This window comes from Tenrec ecaudatus, chromosome 6 (genome assembly GCF_050624435.1).
Source record: "Tenrec ecaudatus isolate mTenEca1 chromosome 6, mTenEca1.hap1, whole genome shotgun sequence".
Classification (NCBI taxonomy): domain Eukaryota; kingdom Metazoa; phylum Chordata; class Mammalia; order Afrosoricida; family Tenrecidae; genus Tenrec; species Tenrec ecaudatus.
The window spans coordinates 61,702,615-61,728,253 of NC_134535.1; the positions used below are offsets into that span (position 1 = coordinate 61,702,615).

At 46.1% G+C, this 25,639-nt stretch overlaps 1 protein-coding gene across 1 annotated transcript in view; it reads left to right on the top strand.

The window, feature by feature from the left end:
* CPM (carboxypeptidase M) overlaps positions 1-25,639 on the top strand; it is a 69,884-nt gene that overhangs the window by 39,333 nt on the left and 4,912 nt on the right. The window contains exons 2-7 of the mRNA XM_075551309.1: positions 4,464-4,561; positions 13,384-13,556; positions 15,012-15,196; positions 16,725-16,895; positions 19,703-19,855; positions 22,939-23,087. Coding sequence (XP_075407424.1) covers positions 4,464-4,561; positions 13,384-13,556; positions 15,012-15,196; positions 16,725-16,895; positions 19,703-19,855; positions 22,939-23,087 — 929 coding nt within the window. The remainder of the gene's footprint in view (positions 1-4,463; positions 4,562-13,383; positions 13,557-15,011; positions 15,197-16,724; positions 16,896-19,702; positions 19,856-22,938; positions 23,088-25,639) is intronic.

Here is a 25,639-nt window from a genome sequence, read left to right on the forward strand (position 1 = left end):
TGCCAAAAGGACAAACAGCTGTCTGGGAAGAAGTACGGCCAGGGCGCTCCGGAGACCAGACGGCACCACTTGGTCTCACACACTCTGGACGTGTTAGCAGGGGAGACCAGTCCCTGGAAAGGACATCATGCTGATAATGTGGAAAGGCAGCAAAAAAAAAAAAAGGCCCTCCTCAACGGGGTGGGTTGTCACAGTGGTTATCACCTGGGCTCAAGCAGGGGAGCAATTGTGAGGGTTCGTGGTAAGCACAAGCAATCCCATGCTTACCTTGCTCTGTCAGTCAGGGATAGCACATTTTGAAGAGTCATTGGTTCTGTAGGAAGGTGCAATGGAGTGGAGAGGGAGACAGATGCCAGCCTGATCTTTGATGTGATGAAGATCTGTGAAATCGTTCACTGCAGATGCACAAGTAAACCAGTCCTTACCTTGCTTACTGAGTAGTTTGATGCTGTGATGGTAACAGAAGCATGTGCACGGTTTTGTCCAAAAGGAGACTGACCTAAAGCGCCACGGCCCCCTCCCCCAAGCCCACCTGGGTGACTTTCAAACATAGGTGGGCCTCAGGGCATCTCGGTGCTGGTGCTGTTCCAAAGACACCAAGACACCCCTCCCATCTCTACCTGATGAGGTTGTACATAGTTCCTACACTTCTAGTTTCTCCTGAACACCTAAGGGTTTTGTAGCATGTGCCGTCTGCTGGGCACCCTGGTGGTGCAATGGTTAAAGCACTTACCTGCTAATTGCAAAGTGGGCCATTAGAACCCACCTTCCTCTCTCTGTGGAACAATGATGTGGCTGCCTACCTGCAGACCCTCCCAGGGCATTCTCCTCAATTCTACAAGGTCTCCCTCTGAGTCGGAACTGACCCCACACCACAGCTTGCTGGCCTTGCAGATGTTGGTGAAACCTTCTGAATTGTAGGACTTTCCGTAGTGCTCCGAGGAAAGCCACCTGGGCCCCCTGTCACCGGCCTGGCAGGTGTGTCCCCCCCGAGTAGGTCACTAAGGCAGCTGGAACCCAGGTTGTGTTTGCTTTTTAGTAAATAGACTGAGCACTTCAGAACTCTTTAGCTCACCTGTTCTCACAAGCTCTTCTGAGAATAAAGGCAGTCTCTCCAGCCTTAATAGAGGAAAAGAAAACACTTAGCTTGCCATTGGCATTCAGACTCTGAAAAGTAAATACTTTGCCCTTCGTGCTCGGGGTCATCGGTGTGACTGGGGACGGGTGGTCATTCAAGAGGCTTGTCATTCCAAGATGGCAATTGTCTATTGTTCGTCTTTCATTCTCAGAGGCTGAGCCCTGGAAGGGGTGCAGGGGAATCTCTCGTCTTGCCGTTCACTTCCGGACCACTGGTGCTAGAATTGGGATTGTATTACCCCTCAGCGCCCCTCTTCACTTAGGTTTTAACAGTTTAATTTCCCCTTTCCTTCAACCGAACAGATATTCACATACCTCAGTTTTTATTGTTGTTGTTGTTGCCTGTGGCTATCTCTTAGGAACCTAACAACTGTTGCAGAAGCAGTTATAAATGAAAATTTGATAAACATTGTTTTGAAAGGTTAGATTTTGTATCTGGCCTGTGTGGGTACTAGACCATATCTTGTACAAAACTGTGATCGTTCTAGCTTTAAAATGACTTTTATAGCTACGGGAAAGAATCTTGCCTAAAGAGCTAGGTTTAGCAGCCCGTCTGGGAAACGCTCTTCATCCTATCCCGTGAAAATGGAAGCTCCAGAGGACCGGAGAGCTGATACCATCAGGGAATGAACGGAGGGTCCTGGCTAATCAAACAGCCCTGGTTGGGAAGCCCCTGCACTGTACTTGTCCACATGGCAAATTCAAGTCATTCTTCAGAACCCTGCTCAGAGCAGCACCCGTGAGGCTTTCTGTGCGCTCTATTCATGGAAAAAGTTGACCATTTCTTCTTCTGGGTCTCATCCACCAGCGTACCTTAGACACACTTCATTATGACCCTCTGTAGATCTCACTCTAGTCTCATGTACTTCGTGGGCTTAACCAGTGTGTCTGGTTTGATGCGTGAAAAAGCCATTAACCCAAGTATATAGATGCGGGGACTTCATAAAGCTTGTTCATAAAGCTTGTGGCAAAGTGGAATGACAAGGTAACAGAATTTTTTTCATGAATTTTTTGAAGTCTCGTGTGTGTGTGTGTGTGTGTGTGTGTGTGTGTGTCCCCAAAACCACTGCTGTTACGTTGATTCTGACCTGCAGAACCCTACGTAGGATCCCCAAGCCTGTAACTCTCGCTGGGAGCCGATAGCCTTCTTTCTCCCAAAGAACGGCGGCAGCATAGCTCCACATAGATACGGAAAGAGGGAGAACATGCAAGACATGCTCAATAAATGCCTTTATTGTTGATACCTGCACGACACTGTGAATGTAATTTATGTTATCGAGTTATGCATGAAACTGCTTAAAATGCCAAATGCTTTGTTATATATAACTCACAATAAAGGCTAAAACAAGGCAAACTACAGTAAGTGAATGCATAAGAGGGCTTCAAAATGTTCATGGGAAAATTCCATTCCCTTTTAATTCCATTTTCCTCTGAACTTTTAAAGCCCCTGCAGAGGGATGAATGCGTTAGACTTCTGCAGGGATCAGGTGGCTTACATCAGAACAATTGCATTTTATAGATGCTTTGTGGGAATTCTTGTCATTACTAGATTTGAAGCATCACCCTGTCGTGACACATTTCCTAAAATGTTGGTTATGAATAAATGTTGATCGAGGCAATTCCAGTATCTGTGTCTCCTGGGGTCCCTCGTGCCTGCTGAGTGCTCCCCAGCCAGGGGAGCCCTGAATTAAAGAAGGAGGTCTGAAACTCTGCAGAAGCCTGTTCGCCATGAGCCAACAGTATTGTGTCATCAAGTTAATTCCAACCCACAGTGACTCTCCTGCTAAGTTCCTTTCCTGGCTTCTTAAGCAACACAGACGCTTTAGAGAACACCGATACTTGAATTTTGTATGCACGTGATAGGTATCAAATATTAAAACCTTCATGTTTAACTATTTGAAAGGAACTTCTTGGTGTTACTGATGAGAACGCTAAGCCTCCTGAGAGACGGGGAATCTCCCTTAGTGAAAGGAACACTAGAATTGAAGCCAAACAGACTGGGGATTCAAGTTGCGATTCTGGGCCTCAAATCACAGCCTCTTGCTGGCTGTGTGTTCATCAACAGTCAACTTACTGTTTTCTTTCTTCTTTTAATCATTTTATTGGGGACTCATACAACTCTTATCACAATCCATACATACATCAATGGTGTAAAGCACATCTGTACATTCGTTGCCCTCATCATTCTCAAACAGCTCCTCACTTTCCCCTCCCTCCGCTCCCCCTCAATCTGGAACCCTTGATAATTTATAAATCATTATTATTTTGTCTTATCTTACACTGCCCGATGTCTCCCTTAACCCACTTTTCTGTTGTTTGTGCCCCGGGGAGAAGGTTATATGTAGATCCCTGTAATCAGTTCCCCCGTTCCACCCCACCCTCCTCAACGATCCTATTTCTCTTTTGCAAAACTGGTTTTCATGGTTGGTAAATTTGGGTCATAGCCTCTTTCCGTGGGTCACGACAGGGGGTACCTTGGATAACATGGGCCAGAAAATCTTCCAGATCTTTGTTCTGCTCTTTCCCTTGACCGAACTCAACACCAGCCGAGGCAGAGCTAGCACTTCCGAGTTCCCCTGGACGTTAGTGAGATGGCTGCAGTTCCCGGCTGGCTTGCCAGGACGCCTGGGCATCGCGGTGCGGGCCCAGGCATGGTGCCACGTCCCTACTTAAGTACAATAGAAGCGGAGGGTTTCTTCCTCTCACACAAGCTCCCCTGGTGGTGGAGTGCACGGTGAGTTGGGCTGCTCACTGTCAGGCCATCAGTTTGATCCCCCAAACGGCCCCTAGAGAAACAGATGAGGCTTTCCGGCCTGTAAAGATGGGGAGCCTGGGAACCCCCCAGGGGCAGGTCCTGCTCTACCCGTGTGGCCGCTGTCGCTGTGACTCCGTGGAGTGACTCCGTGGAGCGACTCCGTGGCAGTGAGGTTTCCGCCTGAGTTTATTGCTGTTATTGTTTGTTTGTGTTTTAGCTTTCTTGCACTTGCCAGTGAGGCACCCTCTCAGTCTATCTGCAGTCTCCGACCCTGAACTTTATGTCATTGTGAGAATTAGCTAGAGCCTTTCGAGAAGATCCTCACAGCCAAGCTTGTGCAGCCTTCGTAAAAGCCTTCCATTTTAAATCCGAATATGAAAAATCCCGGTGGGCCATGGCGCTGCATTGGAAAGCTCCTTGCTGCTTTCCACACTAGAAGCCCTGTGACCCCTGACATGCTGCTCTTGCAAACGTCTGCCGCCGCAAGGCTCGGTCATGTAGTCTCCTCCCAGGAGTTCCATTGTCATTTTAAAAATTCACTTATTTTTCTGTCTCTTTCTTCCCCATGAAGGGAGAAACCTGTGGGTTCTTGTTGTGGGGCGGTCTCCAAAGGAACACCGAATCGGGACTCCGGAGTTCAAGTACGTGGCCAATATGCATGGCGATGAGGTATGTCTGTGACTTGACTTCCTGAAATGTCACCAGAGAAGCTTTCCCTTCGGTCTCTTGAGCCCTGTGTCAATGCTACGGAGGAAGCATGGAGAAGGCTTCCAGCCAAAATTGTAGCCAAGAGGCCAGGCCCCGCAAGGTGTTGTGTGAAGCTTTCTGAGAGAATTAATGGAACCCCGTCCAACAACCAGGACCGCCATTTGGTTGTTTGCTTGGTGCCCCGCGAGGGAAACTTGAGCTGTTTCTGTTTGGGGGTCTGCGAGATTTCTGAGCTCCTGAACGCTTTCTCTTACTGTTGTTTTGGGTGTTTGTCCCCCTGCGAAGGAGATGTCGGATATTTGAACTCAGAGCAATCAGGAGGCCCCGATGAGCTCTCCAAATTCCTCTCACCTTGCTTTTTAATGTCCAGAGTTTTCAGTGTTCAAATGGAGACATCAGAAATAGGGTTTTCTCGTGGTCACCATCCCACCACAGCGCCCTGCTTCTTTTCTAGCTCAGCAAAAATAAGCTCATTTTTTGTGTGGTTTTCATTCCTATTTATTTTATGTTTTGAAAAATACCTTTTGACCCTGCTTACCTGGCCAGCATTCTCGTCCGGCCGTTGATGAAGTTCATGTCTACCACACCCCTCGCGTCCTTTGAGGACTTTAAGAGGACAACAGCTGCAGCGGGTTCTGTTTGCCAGTACGACTGGGCAGCAAGTGGGAGGGGAAAGCTCCCGAGTCATCTCAGCCAGGAGAATCTACGTATGGGATCCATGAACACCCTCTAACACACACTTAGCTGAATTCTGATAGGCGCAACTTGCTGGACTTGCAATGCTGTGGGCGGCAGGCGCTCATCAAATGCTGAGCTTCCTGTCCGGGCTAAGCCTCCTCCAAAGCCAGGTTCTACTGGATCAGGCTCCGCCTTCATGCCATTCCCAGCCTGCCCTCTCCTGGCGTGCTACTTGCAGCTGGAGCAAGGATGTAAATCCTTGTCTCTACAAAAGGAATGCCTTGAACTTGATTTGGAGGTGGATGGAAGTTCAATCCTTCTACCTGTTTGGTTTTTTTTTTAGCATCATAGGATGTTTCTTTAACAGACTTAGCATTGTTAGGAGTCTGACCAAAATTGGTTTTTGTTAAAAATAACTTCATTACAGAACAGCAGCCAGCCATTCTTTCCCTTATGCTATCTAGCCTATCGATCAAGGCCTGTGGAGTCTATTCTTAATAGGAGACATATGGCATTCATTGGCTTCCGCAGTTTACTCACTGAATTCCTGGCATTTCAGGGGTTGCAGCCTGCTACTCAAATTATCCTCTGAATGAAAACTTCCCGAGACAAACAAGAGTTTGTCCCCTCACTTGTCCGTGAATTAGCTGACTCCTCCCATGGGTTTCCCCACATTTCTCCCACCTTTATCTCTGGGTAGCTGGTGTAGCCCCTCAAGAGAGGGGAACTCCCCAGAGAATGCCGAGGGCTGAGATTGGCAGAGGGGAAACCACCCATTGAGGTTGGACAAGGGGATGTGAAGCACTGGTAGCCATGTGTGGGTCTGAGCTAGTGCTGGTGGGTGGGGCCTCTCAGGGCCTCGAGAAACGGACGGTGTGAGACGGTGTGAGCGTCAGGGCCTGTATGGTCTGCCCTCCTCACACCCTCAGAGCAAAGGCGTCACTCTTGAGTACAGGGCTGACCGCTTGACTCACCCGTTTCTCCGCCCATGGCTTAGGATTGCTAGAGCATTTTCCAGAACTCCCTGTTGAATGCGGCGTCGCTAACATTGTAGGTAAATGATTCTTCCCTTTCCTTTGGGTTCATTCCTTGCTGCTAGACTGATGGAGGAAGCTTTGAACTCTGACCTTCGGTCTTGTGGATCTTCTAGGAGTTGATGGGCCTTCTGTGAAGAGTCGCTTAGGGCAGCGGGGGAGCTAGAGGTCTCTCCTTGGTCTCGATGTTGGTGAACGCAGAAATTTGAAAACTGAAAGAGCCCCTGAAGTACTCCCTCCCCCAATTTTACAAATAAAGATACTGAGGCAGCGTCGCACCTTTTCTGTAGTCACAGGGCAAAGTCGGGATTTAGACAGTAGGTAGATGTGGACCTGTGTTTTGCACAGGATTCGATTCCCCAGAAGAACAGTCAGCAAGGGGTCCTGGGGGTGCTTAGCTTCTTTCTGTGCCATACTCAGATGTGCGGTGATGGCCTTCTCTTAGTAAAAGCCCAGGTCAGCTGGGTGACCCTTCAAATCCAGAACCAATCACAGTTTCTTTTCCCTAAACAGCAGATAAAGAAGTTTAGGATCAGGGGACCGACCACTTAGGGAAAATAAAACACAAGATTTTTCACTAGACACTCAGGAAGGTGACGTGCACACGCAAGAGAGACCCTGGAAATTGAGACAACAAGGGGGATGTGCACAGTGAGGAGCATGATGAACAGAATTGACCTTGTTGTTGGAAAAATGCTCCCTGTTTCCTGGACCCCACCCGTGTGGAAGTCCCATTTTACAGAGAAGGGAGTCTGGGTTTAGTCATGAACTCTCTAAATCCAGAGCCTGTGCGCCAAGCCTTAACCAGCTATCGATCCCCCCTCCTTTGCTCTCATTGCTGGCTCCAAGTGGTTCTGTTTTCATTTTTATGTACCTCTGTTATATTGCAGAATAATTTCTAAACGATAGTATACTGGCAATAAAAAATATATAAGGCCAGATGATATCACAAAGTAGATGGCTTAACACAATGGAAATTTATTTTCCCTCAGTTCTGGAAGCCAGAAATCCCAAATCAAAGTGTCAGCACAGCATGCTCCCCTCCTGCGGGACCCTCTTCGCTGGCCCCGCCCACTTTCTGCAGCCTCCCCCTCCCGCCCTCCCGGGGAGCCCCCTGCCTTGTGGCAACACAGCTCCAATCCCTGCCTCCATCATCGTGTGACCGCCTTCCCTGTGGGCCTCTCCTCTTTAAGGAAGGGGTGCTGCCTCGGGGCCCACCCTACTCCAAGGTGACCTCATGTTCATTTTATCTGCAAAACCCCTCTTTCCAAATAAGGTCACATTCACAGGTCCCAGGGGTGGGGATTTCAGCATCTCTTCTTGGAGGACATCGTTCTGCCCCTAACAGAAGGACACCCATTGTCCCAGCACCATTGGATAAAAAGACGTGGACGCCATCATGGAGAAGAGAAGCAAGCTCTTGCACAGAGTGACACTGGAATGATAAGCTGCCCCACATCCCTTGCTTCGGGCCCTTTCCTCCCCTCGCCCTACTTCCCAATCCTTGCTTTGTGTGGACTCCCACTGGGTTACCATGGACAGACAGAGCCCATCACCAGATTCCCATGTTTTCAGAAAGTTGAGAAAAGGCATCTGAAGGTTTTACCTTCCTCGTAGGAATAAGGCATTTTTCGGATTCCGCAGGTCCTGGTTTTAAGATCAATAAGCATGTTAAATTGTAGACCAGTGCTGAGAGTCAGTGCTGACACATAGCGACCCTAGAGGGCAGGGTAGACCTGCCCTTTGAGTTTCTGAGATGAACTGTTTACGGGAGTAGAAAGCCTTGTCTTTCTCCCCAGGAGAGGCTGGTGGTTTCGAACTACCGGCCTTGCGAATCACAGCCCAACGTGTAACCACTAGGCCACCCTTTCTTGATGAAGTAACTTGAGCATCTCTACATCTCCCCTCGCCCCACCCCCTACGCAGTGGTGTGTTCAATAATAGAAACTAGTCTTTTGAATCCATGAGATTATCTATGGAGTACATGATATACCAGGAGCTGGCCAAGACAGCAGAGATGGAGGTAGGTAGGGTCCCTGCCCTCCAGGCTTGGTTGGTGATGGGAGGTCGGTCCGTCGATGTCAGACAGGTTATTATAGTGCGATGGGGTCAGTATTTGGAAGAGGTGTTATGATAGCATACAGGTGGGTCATCAAAGCCGGACTTGGGAGAGCAGGGTGAGAGATAGTAACAATCCACACTGACACGGTAAAGCCCGCAAAAGCCAGACCTGTGTGAGACGAAAACCTGTCAGAGGAAGAAAACTCAAGTGTTTTCCACTGAGATAATCAAGCGTGAAGTGGTGAGACTGCTCCCTGTCAAAGGCAAGGAAAGTGTGAGACCCAGAAAGACAAGCAGTGCACGGTCACTGAAGGACTTAACTAAGAAATCGGACAAACCCATTTCAGCTATCACACCACCTGAGAGGCCCTACAGCTGAGAGTTGACTTTTCTCCCAGAGGCTGCACCGCAGTGTAGCATTTCAAAGCAAATTCCATCACCGTAGGCCAGCTCAAGTGCCCGTGTTTCTCGAATCTCTCCATGTGTCTGTCTGTCTGTCTCTCTCTCTCTCTTTCTCGCTCTCTCCCAAATCTACCTGTGCTATAGATTTATTTTTAAATTTTTTTCACTGTTTATTAACATTCTTTGAAAGTCTACAACATTTGTTTTTATCCATCTGGAAAATTCCAACTGGATTGAATTGCATTAAAATTTAGAGGAGACTTTATTCTCTGCTTCCTGGGATCTCGCCACTCTAATTCCCAGGTGACTTTGCAGTGAAAGGCTCCAGAAGCCGTTAAAGTTTAAGACTCTCGGTCTGTCCACCAGGAATTACTTCCATAAGTCTTCGCTCTCACCATCATTTTTAATAGAGAGGAAGTGAGTTAGAAGCTGCTAAACAAAAGGTGGGGTAAGCTAGTGATGGTTTTGATGGCATTCTTTTAAAAATTTTGGATTCTCCAAGGTTTCATATTCAAAGGCTTAATTTTAAATGAAGGGAAGTTTATGCATAAAACATGAGTGTTTGAGATATTTATATTAAGGCTGGGAAGAATTAATTTGAATAGGATTTGGCATAAATACGCTATTACAGAAGCAACAAATTATAACCCAACAAAAAAGAGGATTGTTTAACTTCTTTTGAAATTGTGGTCTGTTTATCTCAGCAGTTTTTAAATAATCTGATTCTTAGTTGGTTCTTTATCCTATTTCCAAGATTTTTACTTATCCTCGGCAGTTAAGAACTTGGAAGTTCTTATGGAAGTTTGATTCAAACAGAGACTGCCATGGTTACAGGCTTGTTTCCTTGAGAGAAACCATGGTTTTATTGTCCATAGTTTGAAAAAGTTTAAATTGAAAATTTTGTCTTTAATTTTAAAAGTGGTACTAGACAAATAAGAATAACTAGAATTATTCTGGACTTCATTACCCAGAAATAATCGTTAATATTTACAGAGATCACTTATGTCTTTTTTTAAAAAGACCATGAGAGGATTTAAAATAATATAAAATACAGTGTGTGTCATATTATATATTTTATCTTTAAATAAGAAGTATGAAATTTGAACTTACTTCAACAAAAGAACAAAGCTGCAGCCAGACCAAAGAATTGGTGAACTTGGCACTTTTCAAAATTCAGAAATTATCAGATCGTTCTGAAGAAAATATTGTATGAAAGCTTTGATCGTGTAGTCATTAAAAAGTATTTTAAGATGTGAGGTTACCTGATGACTTCTTGCTACAAAAAGAGCAAAAAGGAACACTATGAAGTCTTCCCTCTTTTCCTTTTATCTCCCGCCTCCTGTTCTGTTCATTATAAATGTTAGCACCTATTTTCCGGTCCATATTTAGCGTGTCCTACCACCGCGGCCCTCCCCGGTTCCGTATCCAACTACCAGCAGCCCTGGGGGCACTGTGGACTAAGCGTTGAGCTGTGACCAGAGGCTGGCAGGTGAGCTCACCAGCTCAGAAACATCTGCGGCCGAAAGATGCAAAGACTTGGCACTCTGCAGCGGTCCAGGTTGACAGCCTTGAAAACCCGTATTAGGCAGTTCTCTGACCTGGAGGGTCCCTCTGACTAGGAATTAAGTTCACAGCAGTGGGTACTTTGTTTTTCACGTCTAACTAAATCTCTACTCGACCCTAGCCTTTTCAAGCATATTTTCTCCACCCTGGGTTTTCACTTGCTTTTGGAGGGCTAAGTTCATTGCCGACACGGGCCTTAAGTTCTTGTGTGCTTGAGTATGGCTAAGTTGTTTAAGAGCGGTGCGCTTCGCCTCCTGATTTGACCTAGAAAGTTGGGTCAGCTCCAGGTGTACCTTGATTCTTCCTCGAATTAAACTGCCCTGCAGTCTCTAGCAGTTTAAGTCAAAGAGGGGAGCTGTGGGGCAGTTTAACTAGAGGACGGAGAGAAGGACCCCGCATTTCAAATTGCTTCTCCCCTTGTGAACTTTGGACAGTTAACAGAAGAGGTCAGTCCCTGGAGAAGGACTGATCGTGTTTATCAGGCTTGGTAGACTAGAGGGGCGGCGAAAAAGAGGAAGACTCTTGAGATGGACGGACACAGTGGCTGCAACAATGGTCTCCAACATAACAGTTGTGAGGGCGGCACAGGACCGGGCAGTGTTTTGCTCTGTTGTGCATAAGGTTGCTGAGTCTGAACCAACCCAACAACCCCTCACAAGAGACTCTAACCCAGGAGGAAGCTGAAGCTGTCTGCTCCCATAGAGACTGACCGTCTCTAATAGGGTTGTTGGGAGTCAGAATCAACTCGATGGCAGGGGACGTAGAGCCTCTAGCCAGCATTTAGAAACTGAATGAGCTAAAGTGACTCCTGGTCCACGTGGCCCTCCCGCTTCCTATCCCCTGTGAGAAAAGCTCCTGAAGACATCACCATTGTCATGTTCAGAGTCATCTGAGGGTCAGGTCCCCAGGGAAGCTCCCCACCGCTGGCTTCTGGCAGCCAAATAAGCAGCTCATTGAGGTTGTTCTCAAAACAACAGCCTTCGAAACATCTGAAAAGCCCGTTTAGGGTTGCCTTGCATGTCTTTTTTGGTTGTCGGTTATGGGACCCAAGGTTGACTGAACAAAATAAAAATCAAGGCACTAGAAGAAGGAAGATAGAGGCGAGAAGGAAAAAAATTGAGTTTGAATGTACTTCCACTCTAAATTTGATGTGTCCCTATGAAAGCATAATTCCGATATCCCAAATGTTCTTTGTCCCAATGTCAACTCGGTCTTGTGTTTATTAATATACCAAATCCATCAAGTCACGGGTGGGGCTAGAGTATGAATTTGCCCTTCAAGGGCTGCCCACCCCTAGTCACTGAAGTTGTTCTCAGGAAATTCCTTTGGGGTGTCAGTCGGTCTGCACCTGGCCGGCTCTACTTCGTGCCACTGCAGCACGGGCTGGCTAACTCCCGGCTGGCCCTGACTTCCTACGGAGTACTAGGGACCCTGACAACCGGCTGAGCTTATGGAAGAGGTGCGGTACGCCCACCTTGTGTTCAGAAGCAGGTTCCTTCCACCTAGAATGATAGGGAAGCATCGACACAGTGTAACCCAAATCTAACCTCTATAATGGCTGAAATGTGAATTACTTTCAAAGGAAAAATAAGCACAGACGCAGAAAATCTCTTCCTGCGGGTTTAGAAAGCACGTCTCAGAGGCCTTCGGTTTCCCGATCCTTGGAAGTGTAGCCGGTGATTTTAGGTGGCTGTGACAACTATTTAAAAATCTTACTAGGAAAAAAAAAATCTACTGGGAATGCTTCTATTTCAATACATCTCACACGCGTTTGTCTAGCAAAATAACAGAACCAGAGTTTCATTTTCAATCGTAAGTACAAAATGAGCCAATTTAAACCAAGTAAATAATCGTGTAGCTCATATGCAGTTATGATTTAAAAATGAAACTGAGCATGGTGTTTAAAGGCATAAAGCTCCTGGAGCATGCGTGTGTGGGAATACAGGGTTGATAAAAATTGCGAGACATGCAAAAGATGAAGGTTTTGGAGCTAGAGAAGTCTGGAGGTCAGCGGTCTTTAAATTATGAATGTTATAAGCTTGCATTATTTTTTCATGAAATCTGCACGTATCTACTCTGTGGTTCTCAATTTACTGTCCACCAGGAAGCCCACCTTCTCAGGGACGGGCCATTTCGGGGTCTTCGCCTTCATTGCACCACTGACTTGATGAGCACGTCATGAAGCACTTTAGGAAAAAAGCCAATGGGAAGTAGTATAATAAGAATATTCCTCTCTACCTCCACTCTAAGTCATTTAAAATTTTTAAAAATATATTTTGTGGTTGTTGAGAACACACACATCAAAACACCCACCGATGCAACCCTTTCAAAAGCTACTGTTTCCTGCGGCTGAGGACGCTCCTAAATCCTGTCGCCATCCTCACCCTCCTTTTCCCAGACATTCCTGGCAGTGTCCAGAAGTCACCCCCTGACATTCCTAACCATCCTTTCAAATGTCTGTTAGCCAATTGATCCCATATGGATCACTACCTATCTTCCAAAAGCCTAATGTTCGAGAAGGGATTTTTCACGCATTCTTCTAAAGTGTGGTTTATTGAAAACAAAAACTTCGGGGGGTCTTTTTGGTTCACTTTCATTGTCAGAAGAGCAAAGGGCTTCTAAGTGGGTCCTTTCACTAACAAGTCATTTTGGCACACCCCTGATGGATTGTCACTGGCCAGCATATCCAGCATGCTTGAGAAACAATGGGCTTACAAATAAGTTTTGATCTAAAGCAGTGGTTCTCAACCTGTGGGTCTCGACCCCCTTGGGGGTTGAACAACCCTTTTACAGGGGTTTCCCAATTCATAACAGTAGAAAATGACAGTTATGAAGTAGCAATTAAAATAATTTTATGGTTGGGGGGGTCACCACTGCATGAAGAACTGTATTAAAAGGTTGCGGCATTAGGAAGGTTGAGAACCATTGGTCTAAAGGATCATGTCTAAAGGACCTTTTGGGGGGGTGTAGGAGGGAGTTGTGCATTGGGGACTGTTCCCGCATAAGCTCTGAGCAATAATATCTCTCTCGGTCACCCATCCGCAGACTGTTGGGCGGGAACTGCTGCTCCATTTGATCGAACATCTGGTAACCCACGATGGGAGGGACCCTGAAATCACAAATCTGATCAATAGTACCCGGATACACATTATGCCCTCAATGAACCCCGATGGATTCGAAGCTGTCCAGAAGCCTGACTGTTACTACAGTGAGGGAAGGTAAGGATGGGCTGGTCTGTCTGTCTGTCTGTCTGTCTGCATTTAAAAACAAAACCCAAATCAGCAAAAGGCCCCATCGGCCTACCGCTGTTGGCACAGCCAAGAGAAGCCAAAGAGCCAGGAAAGGTCTCACACCTGTGGCATGCCGTTCCTCGCGGAAACTCCTGCCCATTGCCTTTCAGATCAAATGTAAATTTCTGAACTGACTGCTCCAGCTCTTGTCTCCATTCCTGCCCCTCAAACCCCTGCTCTGCCCTGTACCTGCCCCCACCCCACGGTTCCATGCCCAGGTGGACCAGGGCTTCCCTTACCCTCCTTACTCTCCCCCTTTTTACCCACTCCCACAGCTTCAAGCGTCTTTCTACCAAGCCCCCTGACCTGACCTGTGTCCTCTCTGAGCTCTCCTGTGACACCCTCACATCACCTGCAACTTCACTTTCACAGTCCAAGTGTTCCTGTCTGCTTTTGTTTCTTCATTTTCTGTCTCGCCACTGAACTGTCAGCTCTCTGAAGAGTAAGAACTCCATCCCAGTGTCTCTTAGCGCCAAACCCTCAATTCCTGGTGTTACCTGTTCCTGGTGTTACCTGTTCCTGGCGTTACCTGTTGGCTTAATAAGCCAATAATTCAAGAACTAACCGCAAAGAAGAGTGAATCTTTGAGTATTTCTGATTTAAGTAGAGTTCCTTTTCTATCAGGCCACTTAGGGAGGTTTGGAATTCTCAGATCTCTAGCATACGTTTATGTTTATGCGACTTAAAATTTGGTTGGCATTGCTGAAAATAAGCAAGCTGCATTTTACCACCACTTGTTTCCCCTCAACAGTGATTTTCTAGCAGATGCACATGTGGCCCCTCCACACATTGGTCTAGAGCTGCATCTTCCTGTTCCTTCAGCTATAGGTTGCTGGGTAACCACACCCCTCGAATGAAGTGACTTCACACAGTTTTTATGAGTTGTTGAATGGAAAACCAATTTTCCTGGTAAACTTCCACACAATTCACAATTTAAAAACAACAACAACACCATTCTTTCATTACTCTCAATCCTCTCAGTCCTGATTTGGGCGGGCTACTTCTAGGATACTAATGTCTACCGCAGTGCCCAGGGCCTCGGCTAGGGTCAGTCTGAGATGATGGCCTTGTGACCATAGCCTTGAATCCAGTGCTGGCCCTCCGGTGTTTTCACCATGCAGTGGATCAGGGTCCCAAGAAGACTAGGCCCCAACCTCAAGTACCACTAAACTCCAGCTTGCTTCACTTGACCATGCCCCTTGATCATAACAAGCCAGAGGTCAACCCAGTGTGGGAGGCCTAAATGGGCGAGAATGCCAAGAGGGGGTCCCCAAGGGAACTGCCCGTCACACCTGTATTCCCATTTGCTAGAACCATCTATACATTGCACAAATTAACTCCCTCACATATCATTAATAAACCCTCACTTGTTTTCTTTCCAAGGGAAAATTATAACCACTATGACCTGAACAGGAATTTCCCAGATGCGTTTGAATTCAATAATGTCTCAAGGCAGCCGGAAACGGAGGCAGTCATGAAGTGGTTAAAAACGGAGACGTTTGTCCTCTCTGCTAACCTCCACGGTGGGGCCCTGGTGGCCAGTTACCCGTTCGACAATGGTGTTCCAGGTACGCAGAACACCCAGCCTGGCTCTGGCTCTCGGGTGGGGTGGAGCTGCACACTTTCTGCCTCTGGATGGGGAAAAACTCATCACTGTCTACACCCTGATGAGGCGCCCCGATGGTGTCCCGGTTACCAGTTGGGCTGCGATCTGCACCAGCAGTCACGCCAGAGAAAGACTGGACTTTCCACTCCCGCTAACAGTTCTAGTCTCGGAAACCCACAGCGGGCCACGATGAGTCAGCAGTTGACTTGATGGCAGTGAGTGTATATTTGGGGGCTTTGTCCACACCCTGAGCCATTCTCCCCAGCACGTATGAACAGGAGATAGAGGAGGGGGCCGGGGAAGGGAGCTGTGGCTGGCTCACAGCCAGCAACAGGATTACTTGACAGTCATCAGGAAAATGTTAAAATCGGGATTTGGATTCCCTCGAAAGAGGTAAACTGGCTTAAAGAATAAAACAGTATGCTTTTCTTGGATGATCCACTGAGCAATAATGGCTGGCTCCTCTTTGCAAAAACTGGGGGGGGGGGGGGGGTGAAGGAAACTTAAATGAAGGTCGTTCAGTAAAAGAGACCCGTCTGCAAAGGCTACGTACTGATGAGTGTAATTATATGACATTCTGGGAAAGGCCACACTATGGAAGCAGTGAAAAGAATCATGGTTGCCAGGAGATGGGATAAGGGACACACAGGGGAGGCGTAGGGGACATTTAGGGCCGTGAAATTGCACCGCATGATACTATACGGTGGCTACAAAACATGCATGGGTCAATTTTCATAAGCTGTCCACCAAGTGCAAACCCCAAGGTGAAGGACAGATCATAAAGCCAAACCAACGCACTGCCATCGAGTCACTGCTGGCTCATAGCAATCCTATTGGATGGGGTAGAACTACCCCTGTGGGTCTCTGAGACTTAACTAGAAAGCCGCATCTTTCTCCTTAAAGCTGCCCAACTGGGAATCACTCTGCCACCAGGGCTCCTCTAGCTCTGGATTATACTTAAGAAGAATGTTTTAATATTGGCTCATTGGTTGTAACACATGTGAAATATTAGTAACACAGGAAACAGTAGGGGATACAAGTGAACTTTCTACTCAATTTTCTGTAACACTCAACACTAGAATAAAAAGCCGTTATTTACAACAACAACAAAATTGCCAAGATAGGCATGAACCACAGAGCTAAACAATTACAATGAGTTCCTTTAAACCCTACAGAATGGGCACAGTAACTGGGTTTTTGATTACCCAAGTAATGTTTATTGATCTCCAGGAATTACCAAATGTGACTAAGAAGGAGAAGCTGATGTAGGAGGAGTTTGAATATGACTATGACTGATTTCTTTGGAAATTGCCATGTGTGTATTCATTAAATCTGGAAAAGTAGAGGGAGCCTTCCAGGAAGTGGTTAGAGGGATTTTCTGTAGGGAAATTGAGCATTTATCTGTGTTGCGATTGTGGTACTTGCTAGTACGACAGTATATGTTTCCTCTAAAGTTGATGGAAAGACCTTGAATTCTCTTTTAAATCCAGCAACTGGGACATTACACTCCCGTAGCTTAACCCCCGATGATGATGTTTTTCAATATCTGGCACATACCTATGCTTCAAGAAATCCCAACATGAAGAAAGGCGATCAATGTAAAAACAACATAAAATTTCCCAATGGAGTTACAAATGGATACTCATGGTACCCGCTCTTAGGTGAGTTTCTCTTCCTTTCTCCCATTCTCCTCTTAGCCTTCATCCAAAGAGGCCAGCTGGTTGATGTTGACCTTCGTCATCCTCGTAAGATCTTCAGGCCCAACATGAAAGAAAAGCTTGTAGTTAGTTCAAAGATCATTTGTTGGCCTTTAGGAGTGTTTTCCAGTCCAGTCTGTCAGGGCACCACACCCTGGCCCTAAAGTCCACCTTCAGCATTCCCTGAGGACCTCGCCACTCCATTCCCTTGCTGTTCTGTTGCACCCCCTTAGTGTTTTGCCTTGGTGTGGTGGGATCATATCAGGTGCAATTCCCACACTGTGTCTCTGGTGTTGTATTCTGTAGGGCTATGGGTCAGTGAGGGGCGTCATGTCTCATAGTGGGGTTGGCCATGTGCTTCGCTCTGTGGACTGGCTGCTCTAGTTGGGGCCATCGTCCTCAAGGCCTGGTGGGTTAGGATGTGCTCCACTCTCTCCTCCTCCCCCCTTCATCTGCTCCCGTGTGCTCCGATCACAAGCTTTTCTTTCTTGTTGTGTTTGGTTTTGTTCTTTGTCAGTGGTTTGTTGATGTTGTTGTTTTGTTATATGTTGTTACTTGGTTTTGCTCTGTCTTGTTTTTGTGCATGCTATTATCTTCGCAGGTCTGTCTAAATAAGATAGGCTGGATGAACAATCTGGAGGAGAAAACAACAGGACCAACAGTTCTGGGGGGACATGGGAGAGGGGGAGGTAGGGGGGAAAGGAAGTGGTGTTAACAACCCCAGGGAAGAGGGAACAACAAGTGATCCAAATTGGTGGTGAGGTGGGTGTGGGAGGCCTGGTAGGGCATGATCAAAGGTAATGTAACGAAGAGGAATTGCTGAAACCCAGGTGGGGACTGAGCATGATAGTGGGACAGGAGGAAAGTCAAGGGAAATACAGGAAAGAGCTGAGAGGCAAAGGGCATTTATAGAGGTCTAGATAAAGACGTATGCAAATATATTTATATATGAGGATGGGGAAATCGATTATGTGCCTATATTTATAAGTTTAGTATTAAGGTAGCAGAAGGACATTGGGCCTCCACTCAAGTACTCCCTCAATGCAAGAATACTTTCTTCTATTAAATTGGCTTTCTATGATGCTCACCCTCCCGACACAACTGCTGAAGACAAAGCAGGTGAATAAGCAAATGTGGTGAAGAAAGCTGATGGTTCTCGGCTATCAAAAGAGATAGCATCTGGGGTCTTAAAGGCTTGAAGGTAAACAAACGGCCATCTAGCTGAGAAGCAACAAAGCCCACATGGAAGAAGCACACCAGCCTGTGCGATCACAAGGTGTTGAAGGGATCAGGTATAAGGCATCATCAGAACAAAAAAATCTTACCATAGTGAATGAAGGGGGAAGTGCAGAGTGGAGACACAAAGCCCATTTGTCGGCCACTGGAGATCCCAGAGAGTTCTAGGGGAGGAGATGAGCCAGTCAAAGTGCGATATTGCACCAATGAAAAATATAACTCTTCTCTAGTTCCTAAATGCCTCCTCTCCCCAGGGAGATGGGAGCAGGAAGGGAGGGGCGGGGGAAAGAGGACCTGATGCCAAGGGCTTAAGTGGAAAGCAAATGTTTTGAGAATGATGAGGACAATGAATGTACAGATGTGCTTTACATAATTGATATATGTATGGATTGTTATAAGAGTTGTATGAGGCCCTAACGAAATGTTTTTTAAAAAACGATCTTCAGGCCCAGCCCGGCCCTTCAGTCTTGGATCCACCAGCTAATATCACAAGGCCAATGGAGGAGAGTGGTCGTTTGAGAGAGGCTTAGACATGTGCTTCCTTGCTCCTTCATTTATTCAAAGTCTTCCTCAGCACCACTACGCCAAGAAAGATGAACAGGACACAGACTACAGTTTCACATGTAAAAGAGGAGGCAGAGAGGCTAACAAATAATGGTGGTAGCAGTTGTTCTTGTGAGCTGCCATCTCTTCCCCCAGAAGCATTCTGGTATGATGACCAGGGATGGGTGGAGAAGGAGACCCTGGGTGTGCAAACAGCTGCTAGCCAGCAGGTTGGGGGGTTCGTGTCTACCCTCAGGCATCTCAGAAGAAAAGCCTGGGGCTCTAGGGAAGCAGCCATTAACAACACTGAAGAGCACAGTTCTGCTCTGAGGCACACAGGGTCACCGTGAGTCAGAAGGGAAACTCCTGGCAACTGAGCTGTTTGTTTGGGTTGACAGCAAGATGGCCTCTGCCCCAGCCTTTGCTGTGTCTTAGCTAGAATCCCCAGCATGCTACTTAAAGTCCATGAATGAGTTTTCTCATCAGTAAACCAAAGATAACAATGGCTGCCAGGATTGAAATCCATCCAGAAGACTGCAAACATGACCTAATGAGTCCTCTCCTGCCCTCAAGATGAGTGCACCCACCTTTGCCTCCTCTACTTACACATGGGTTGTTCCAATATTTCAAAAGAATTTTATTCTAGTCTATATATGTTTATCTGCTTAAAATGTGACTTAGGGAAGAGAGATCATTTGAAGAATCCTTTTCCTAGTATAAAAGTGGGGGACCCCTTGCTTAATTTTGATGCACAGTTGAACTTGAATCAACTTAGGCCCAGTGACTCATATGGGAGAAGTTAAGACTGCCTGGTCATGCCACAGTAATAAAATGTCAAATCCTGCGTTTCTATGCTAATATGTCAAATTCATCTCTTCCTGTTTACATGTACTTTTCCTGCAACTGCCTGATTCACTGATCCCTCCGGGACTCCACACTTGGCTCCTCTCCAACCCCAGACCTTAACAGTAATTAACTGGGCTTGTGTTTAGGTGGAATGCAAGATTACAACTACATCTGGGCCCAGTGTTTGGAAATTACATTGGAGCTGTCCTGCTGTAAGTACCCTCGTGAAGAGAAGCTTCCACTCTTCTGGAATGACAACAAAGCCTCGTTAATGGAATATATAAAACAGGTGCACATAGGTTTGTACCACTTTCTTACTAATGTCCTGTGAACATAAAACATAGCACCTAGCAAAACCTGGGCGTTGGAAGCCCCAAGCCCCCATCTGCATGTGCTGGGTACAGGCGCATCTTTGGGTCCAGATGCACCAGCAGTCCACTGTTCTCTGCCTGCTCTTCGTCAGGCTGTGTACTGGTCCTGACTCTTTTCTATCTGTTTGGATCTTGTCTTTTTTGCAAGTGTTTCAAGTTGAGCATATAGCAATAAACTACATCTTCTGGCAAAACAATGACGCCCCTCTAACTGAAAGGCCTGGTGATGCCTTGACAGAACATTGAGAAAACACCTAAGCTCTGCAGAAAGCCTTCGTTTGACCAGCACTGTGGGGGTTTCCTTGGAATGGGAATTTTGTCCTTGTGCACGGTCTGTGCTTGCTCAGTTACAGGGTGACTCTGGATTCTTGTAAAATCGTGTTTGGGCTGGGGCGAAAGTCATGGAAATGAATCTGTGGGTTTGGGGAGGGTGGTGAGAGTCAAAGTGGAATAAGAAAGCTATAGACATTGCCCTAAGATTCAAATGATCCCTCTTATAATTATATTTGAAGAGAAGCAGACTGTAGGTTAATTGAATCTTGGTCCAATGGAGACACATACTCATGCATGGGTGTTGTGTTGGTTCAGAAACACTTCACATGCAACTGACACAAGAGGTGAGTCAGTGCCAGTGTATGGAGCAAAGCCTAGTCGAGAAGGAAATTACTACACATTTTTCAGGCACTGTGATTTTTTCCCCCTGGATGTTTTTAGCAGAACATTCTTTACTAAGGAGTCCTACTGGTATAATATGTCAGCGCTTGGATGCTAACTGAAAGGTTGTTGGTTTGAACCCACCAGCTGTCCTTTGGAACAAAGATGGAGCCATTTGTTTCCATAAAGATTTACAGCTTTGGAAACTCTTGGGCCATTTCTACTCCTTCCTATAGTCATTGTGAGTTGGATTTGACTCTGTCAATGGGTCTTGGTTTTACTGTTTATTAGCCTCTTCTGGTTCTATTATCATAAGACATTACAGGATAGGATAAAGTCAGTTTCAAAGACAGTTTTATTTTCTTTTTAATGAGTGTGGGTATTGTTTGATTTGGGGTGGTGTGAGGTGGGGTTGGGGTGTAGGGGAAACCAATTCACTATCATCGAGTTATTCCAACTCATAGTGACTCTACACGACAGAGCAGAACTGCCCCCGTGGGTTTCCAAGGCTGTAACGCTTTACCGGAGTAGAAACCCTCATCTCTCTGCCATGGAGCAGCTAGTTTCAAACTGCTGACCTTGAAGCTAGCAGCCCAACGTATAGCCCAACAGGGCTCCTTTTGGAAGAAGTCAATGCAAAACACAGAAGCCAATAGACACATTACCACCAGCATGAGCAAATTCATGGTTTTTCTCAGCAGTAGGAAGACTCTGCACTGGCTGAGAGGCCTGGAGAAGGAAGACAGGCGTACTCAAGAAGATATTCCAATATATGAAAAGATACTCAGTATTACTAGCCGTCATAGAGATGCAGATTAGACCCACAATGGCATACTCTCAGACGCACTAGAATGACAAAGACTTAAAAATAATAACAAGTGCTGGAGACAATGTGGGGAAATTAGAGCCTTGACCCATGTTGATGGGAAGATTATATGATACAGTGACTGTTGACAAACTGTGGTGATTTTTAAAAAAACCCTAAATATAGAACTGCCGTCGGATCCCAGCTGCACTCCCAGGCATACGCCAAAGACGTGAAAGCAACGATAGGCACACCAGTGTTCACTGTAGCACTGTTCCCAATCGGTGGAAACAACCTAAATGTTATTTATCAAAGGCAAATAGATAAACAAAATGTGGTCTATACGGACAATGAAATACAACTTAGCCACTGGGTGAAATGATGTCTTGCTGACTGGAGACATTATGAAGACATTATGCTGGGCGAAATGAGTCAATCACAAAAGGACACATATTTTATGACCTCACTTATATAAAACGACAAGAAAAGGCTAATGTATGGAGACTAACGTTGATTGCAGGTTACCAGGGGCAAGAGCAGGGAGCATAGGAGCTAACGGTTATGAAAAACCTGTACTGATTCAGGGTAGGGTTGTACAGCTGATTATTGTAATTGCTGGTTGCTGTCAACAAATTGTACACTTGTAAAAAGTTAAATTGGCAAACATTGAATGCAAGACATATTGACAACAACAATAGCACCAAAACAACCCTCAAAAAGAGTAAATGCTGAGGCTGGTGATCTATAAGCAAATATGTCACAGAATTTAGTTTCTTGGCTTGGAGACTTAGGCTCCTGGTCCAATAATGTGTATAGTTCATTGCATAATGCCGGGTGCCTTAAGGCTTCCTCAGTCCATTCACTTTGGAGAGCCGAGGGAAAAGGAGCCCGGATGTGGATGGAGATGCAGCACAAGTGGCTTGCCACCTTTTGGCCAAGAGACACACAAGAACTGGATGGTGCCCTGCTACCGTCATTGAACACTTTGATTCCAAATTCCACAGGAGTGACTTAATCAAAATTGAGAAAATACAGAACCAAATTTCCAATTTCCACAGACCCTAGACTGTCTGGAGCCACGAAGAGTAGGTGAACCCCTGACACTGAGATAACCTTAAACTTCAAACCAAAAATATCCCTTAAAGTCAAACAGTAGTTTAAGTAGGGAAAAAAATTGCTACCATGAGCCTTATGTTCTTTTAAGAACTTTCTATTCGGGACCAAAGTGGCAGCAGCCCCTTGAGTGATTGGGTAGGAAGATTGACGAGGGAGGAACAGCAAAAAGTGTGAGAGGGACGATAGCACATCTTGGAGACGGCCTCAGTGTCACCTAACTGTACCTGCAGAAGCCGTCGTTGAGCTGGTGTCTGTCTTACGGTGCATGCTCTCAACCACATAGTAAATACAATTTAGAGAAAAATTAAACTGAGAACAAAGATAACTTTCCTTCCCTAATATGTTCTTAATTAAAAGCTGCTGAAAAAAACATTAATTACAATTTTTTCATAGACTGGAAAATTTGCATTTGTTTAATCATATTTTTGTCTTCTAGGTGTAAAGGGTCAAGTGTTTGATCACTACAGAAAGCCCTTACCCAATGTGATTGTGGAAGTCGTAGACAGAACGCATATCTGCCCCTATAGAACCAACAGATTTGGAGAGTATTATCTACTTCTTTTACCTGGGTCATATGTGATAAATGTAAGTTACAATCCTGGTTGTTATTAAAATATTATCAAGCTCATAACACTCATATATCTGAGACGTTCACAGGGAAATACTTCAGCCCAAAAGAAAAGGTCTGTGGAAAATGGGAGGGATACGTTCCAGAAATATGCATGGTTTTTCCTGATTTTTTTTTTAAGTAGAAGCTAAATCCTATTTATTGTGCTACTTTAAAAAACATCTAGGCATGTTTATAGGAGCCGTGGTGGCTTACTGCTAGCAGCGAGGTCCTGAGTTGGAAACCACCAGCCACTCCAGCAGAGGAAGACAAGGCTTTCTAACGCCTGTGAAGAGTCACAGTCTTGGAAAAGCATGGGAGTGAAAGCACTTCCAGGCTTCACGGAATAGCGTTACGGCTCCTGTTCGTTGAACATAGTTTCTGCTGTTTTTCAAAATGGATTGGAACCCCTTTCTTAGAATTCATTATAAGGGAAATTTGATCCGCAAAGTTTACCAGTCGATTATGCAAGCCATAAGACATACGCAACCCTCCCGTTAGTAAGTCGTGATAAATCTCCCACAACGTGCAAAGAGCATTCCCACATACTTGTTTCTAAAGCATTTCTTTCCCGAAGAAAGGAGCAGAAGCAAATGTGAGCCTGAGTAGATTTCTGTGAATGAACTCCATAGAACAAGTAGCTGATTTTTTACTTATGGAACTGTTTTGCTTACAAAAATAAATCAAGATTCCCTACTTGGGTGGGTCGGTCTGAAGGCAGCCGTGGGTGTCCTTTGGCTGTGCAGGGTTACTCCTGAGAGAAATAAGTCACAGCTTCTGCACTAAAAACTGGTTCTAGGTTCCAATTTAAAAGACAAGATTCCTAAAACCCTGCAAGACCCATCGCCTCCCTGTGCAGCCACCCCAGCCATGGCACGGCTAAGGCCCCTCTTGGGAAGCCTCCCGCTGCATGGGAAACAGGCATTGCTGGGGCACTTGGATGATCTGCACCGAGAGGGGCCCCTTCTTTGCCTGCTGACATTCCCTTCTTTGCATACCTGATTTATTATCATTATTAAAATGGGAAATGGATTGTCCCACAGGATCAGAGAGCAGACGTTCGCGTTTCCTGTTGGCTGGGTCTTGCTCCCTGGACGGCTGTGGGGAAGAGCCTTCCTCTCACAGCCATGGTACGGTACTGGAAGGAGCTCCAGGCAGAACTGGGTTTTTACTTGGTTCTCGGAGTCCAATTCCTACCTCTTTTTAAAAAAATGATTTCTTTCGTGCTTATCAAAACCCATTCCTGATGTTGATGTTGTATGTCCTGTGGGTGGGAACTCTGAGTGGATCCGGAATTTGGGACTATGTTTAAGGAAGTGCAGAAGCATCTCAAGGCTGTTTCCGCCATGAACCTCCCCCTGGGGGGCGAGGGGGTGGGGCTTGAGCGCATGTGGACACCCACAGAGACCCAGCATGATTGGTCAATTGTAATGCATACTACATTTCATGGTTTGAAGAGGGGCCTTGTTTACCTTTTAAGACTAGGATACTTATTCCCCTCTCCCCCACACACACAGCCTTCTCCCCTTTAAAACAGGATCCCTATCTAAAACATTCTCATAATACTCTGCCACCAAGTTGATTCTGACTCATAGTGATCCCATAAAACTGCCCTTGTGGACTTCCAAGACTGTAACTCTTTATGGGGATAGAAAAGCCTCCTCTTTCTCCCTCAGAGCAGCTGGTGGTTTAGAACTGCTCACCCCGTAACCACTATGGCACTAGGTCTACTATAATAAGGCTGTTCCTTGTCCACAAACCCAGCAGCTGCCATGGACTTGATTCTGACTCAGTTTCCATGGTTTTTCAAATCTTTACCAAAGCGACGGCCTTATCCTTCTGAGGAGCAGCTTGCGGGTTGAATCCAGCCGCCTTAACGGGGAGCAGGCCAATGCTGACTCAACCTTTGTCACCTGGACACCTTTCTGTTTGTTTCCTGTAGTGAATACAAATAATTTTTTGTATGCAATCCCATAACTAACCCCTAACAGAAGAAAGTTATGAGCCACGCATTCCCCTTTACCTCGGCTAGCAGAGGGCACATTAGCTAAGCAGGGGGCCTCCAACTGTGGCCAGGCCCACGGAGGACATGTATGCGGCCCGCCTGGTGTTTTTGCCCATTTGTTTTTTACTTCAAAATAAGGTATGTGCAGTGTGCATAGGAATTTGTTCATAGTTTGTTTGTTTTTTTTAAACTAGAATCCGGCCCTCCAGCGGGTCTGAGGGACCGTGAACTGGCCCCTGTTTAAGAAGTTTGAGGCCCCCTAAACCAGAGCTATTATCTCTACGCTAAGATGGGGAGGAAGACTCTGGAAGCCAAAATGAATGGCTAAAATGCCCAGCGTGGTAGTTACATCAACACACCTGCGTACTCTTTTCCCTCTTCGCACATATCTGAGTGGTTCTCAGGGAGCATGACCTATAGTCCATGTAGCCTTTGTCTTGCTTTTCCTGATCATTTTCTCCACCCCAGCCCACTCCCCCAAAACATCTAGCTGGGCGGGGGGGGGGGGGAGAGATTTTAGAAAGC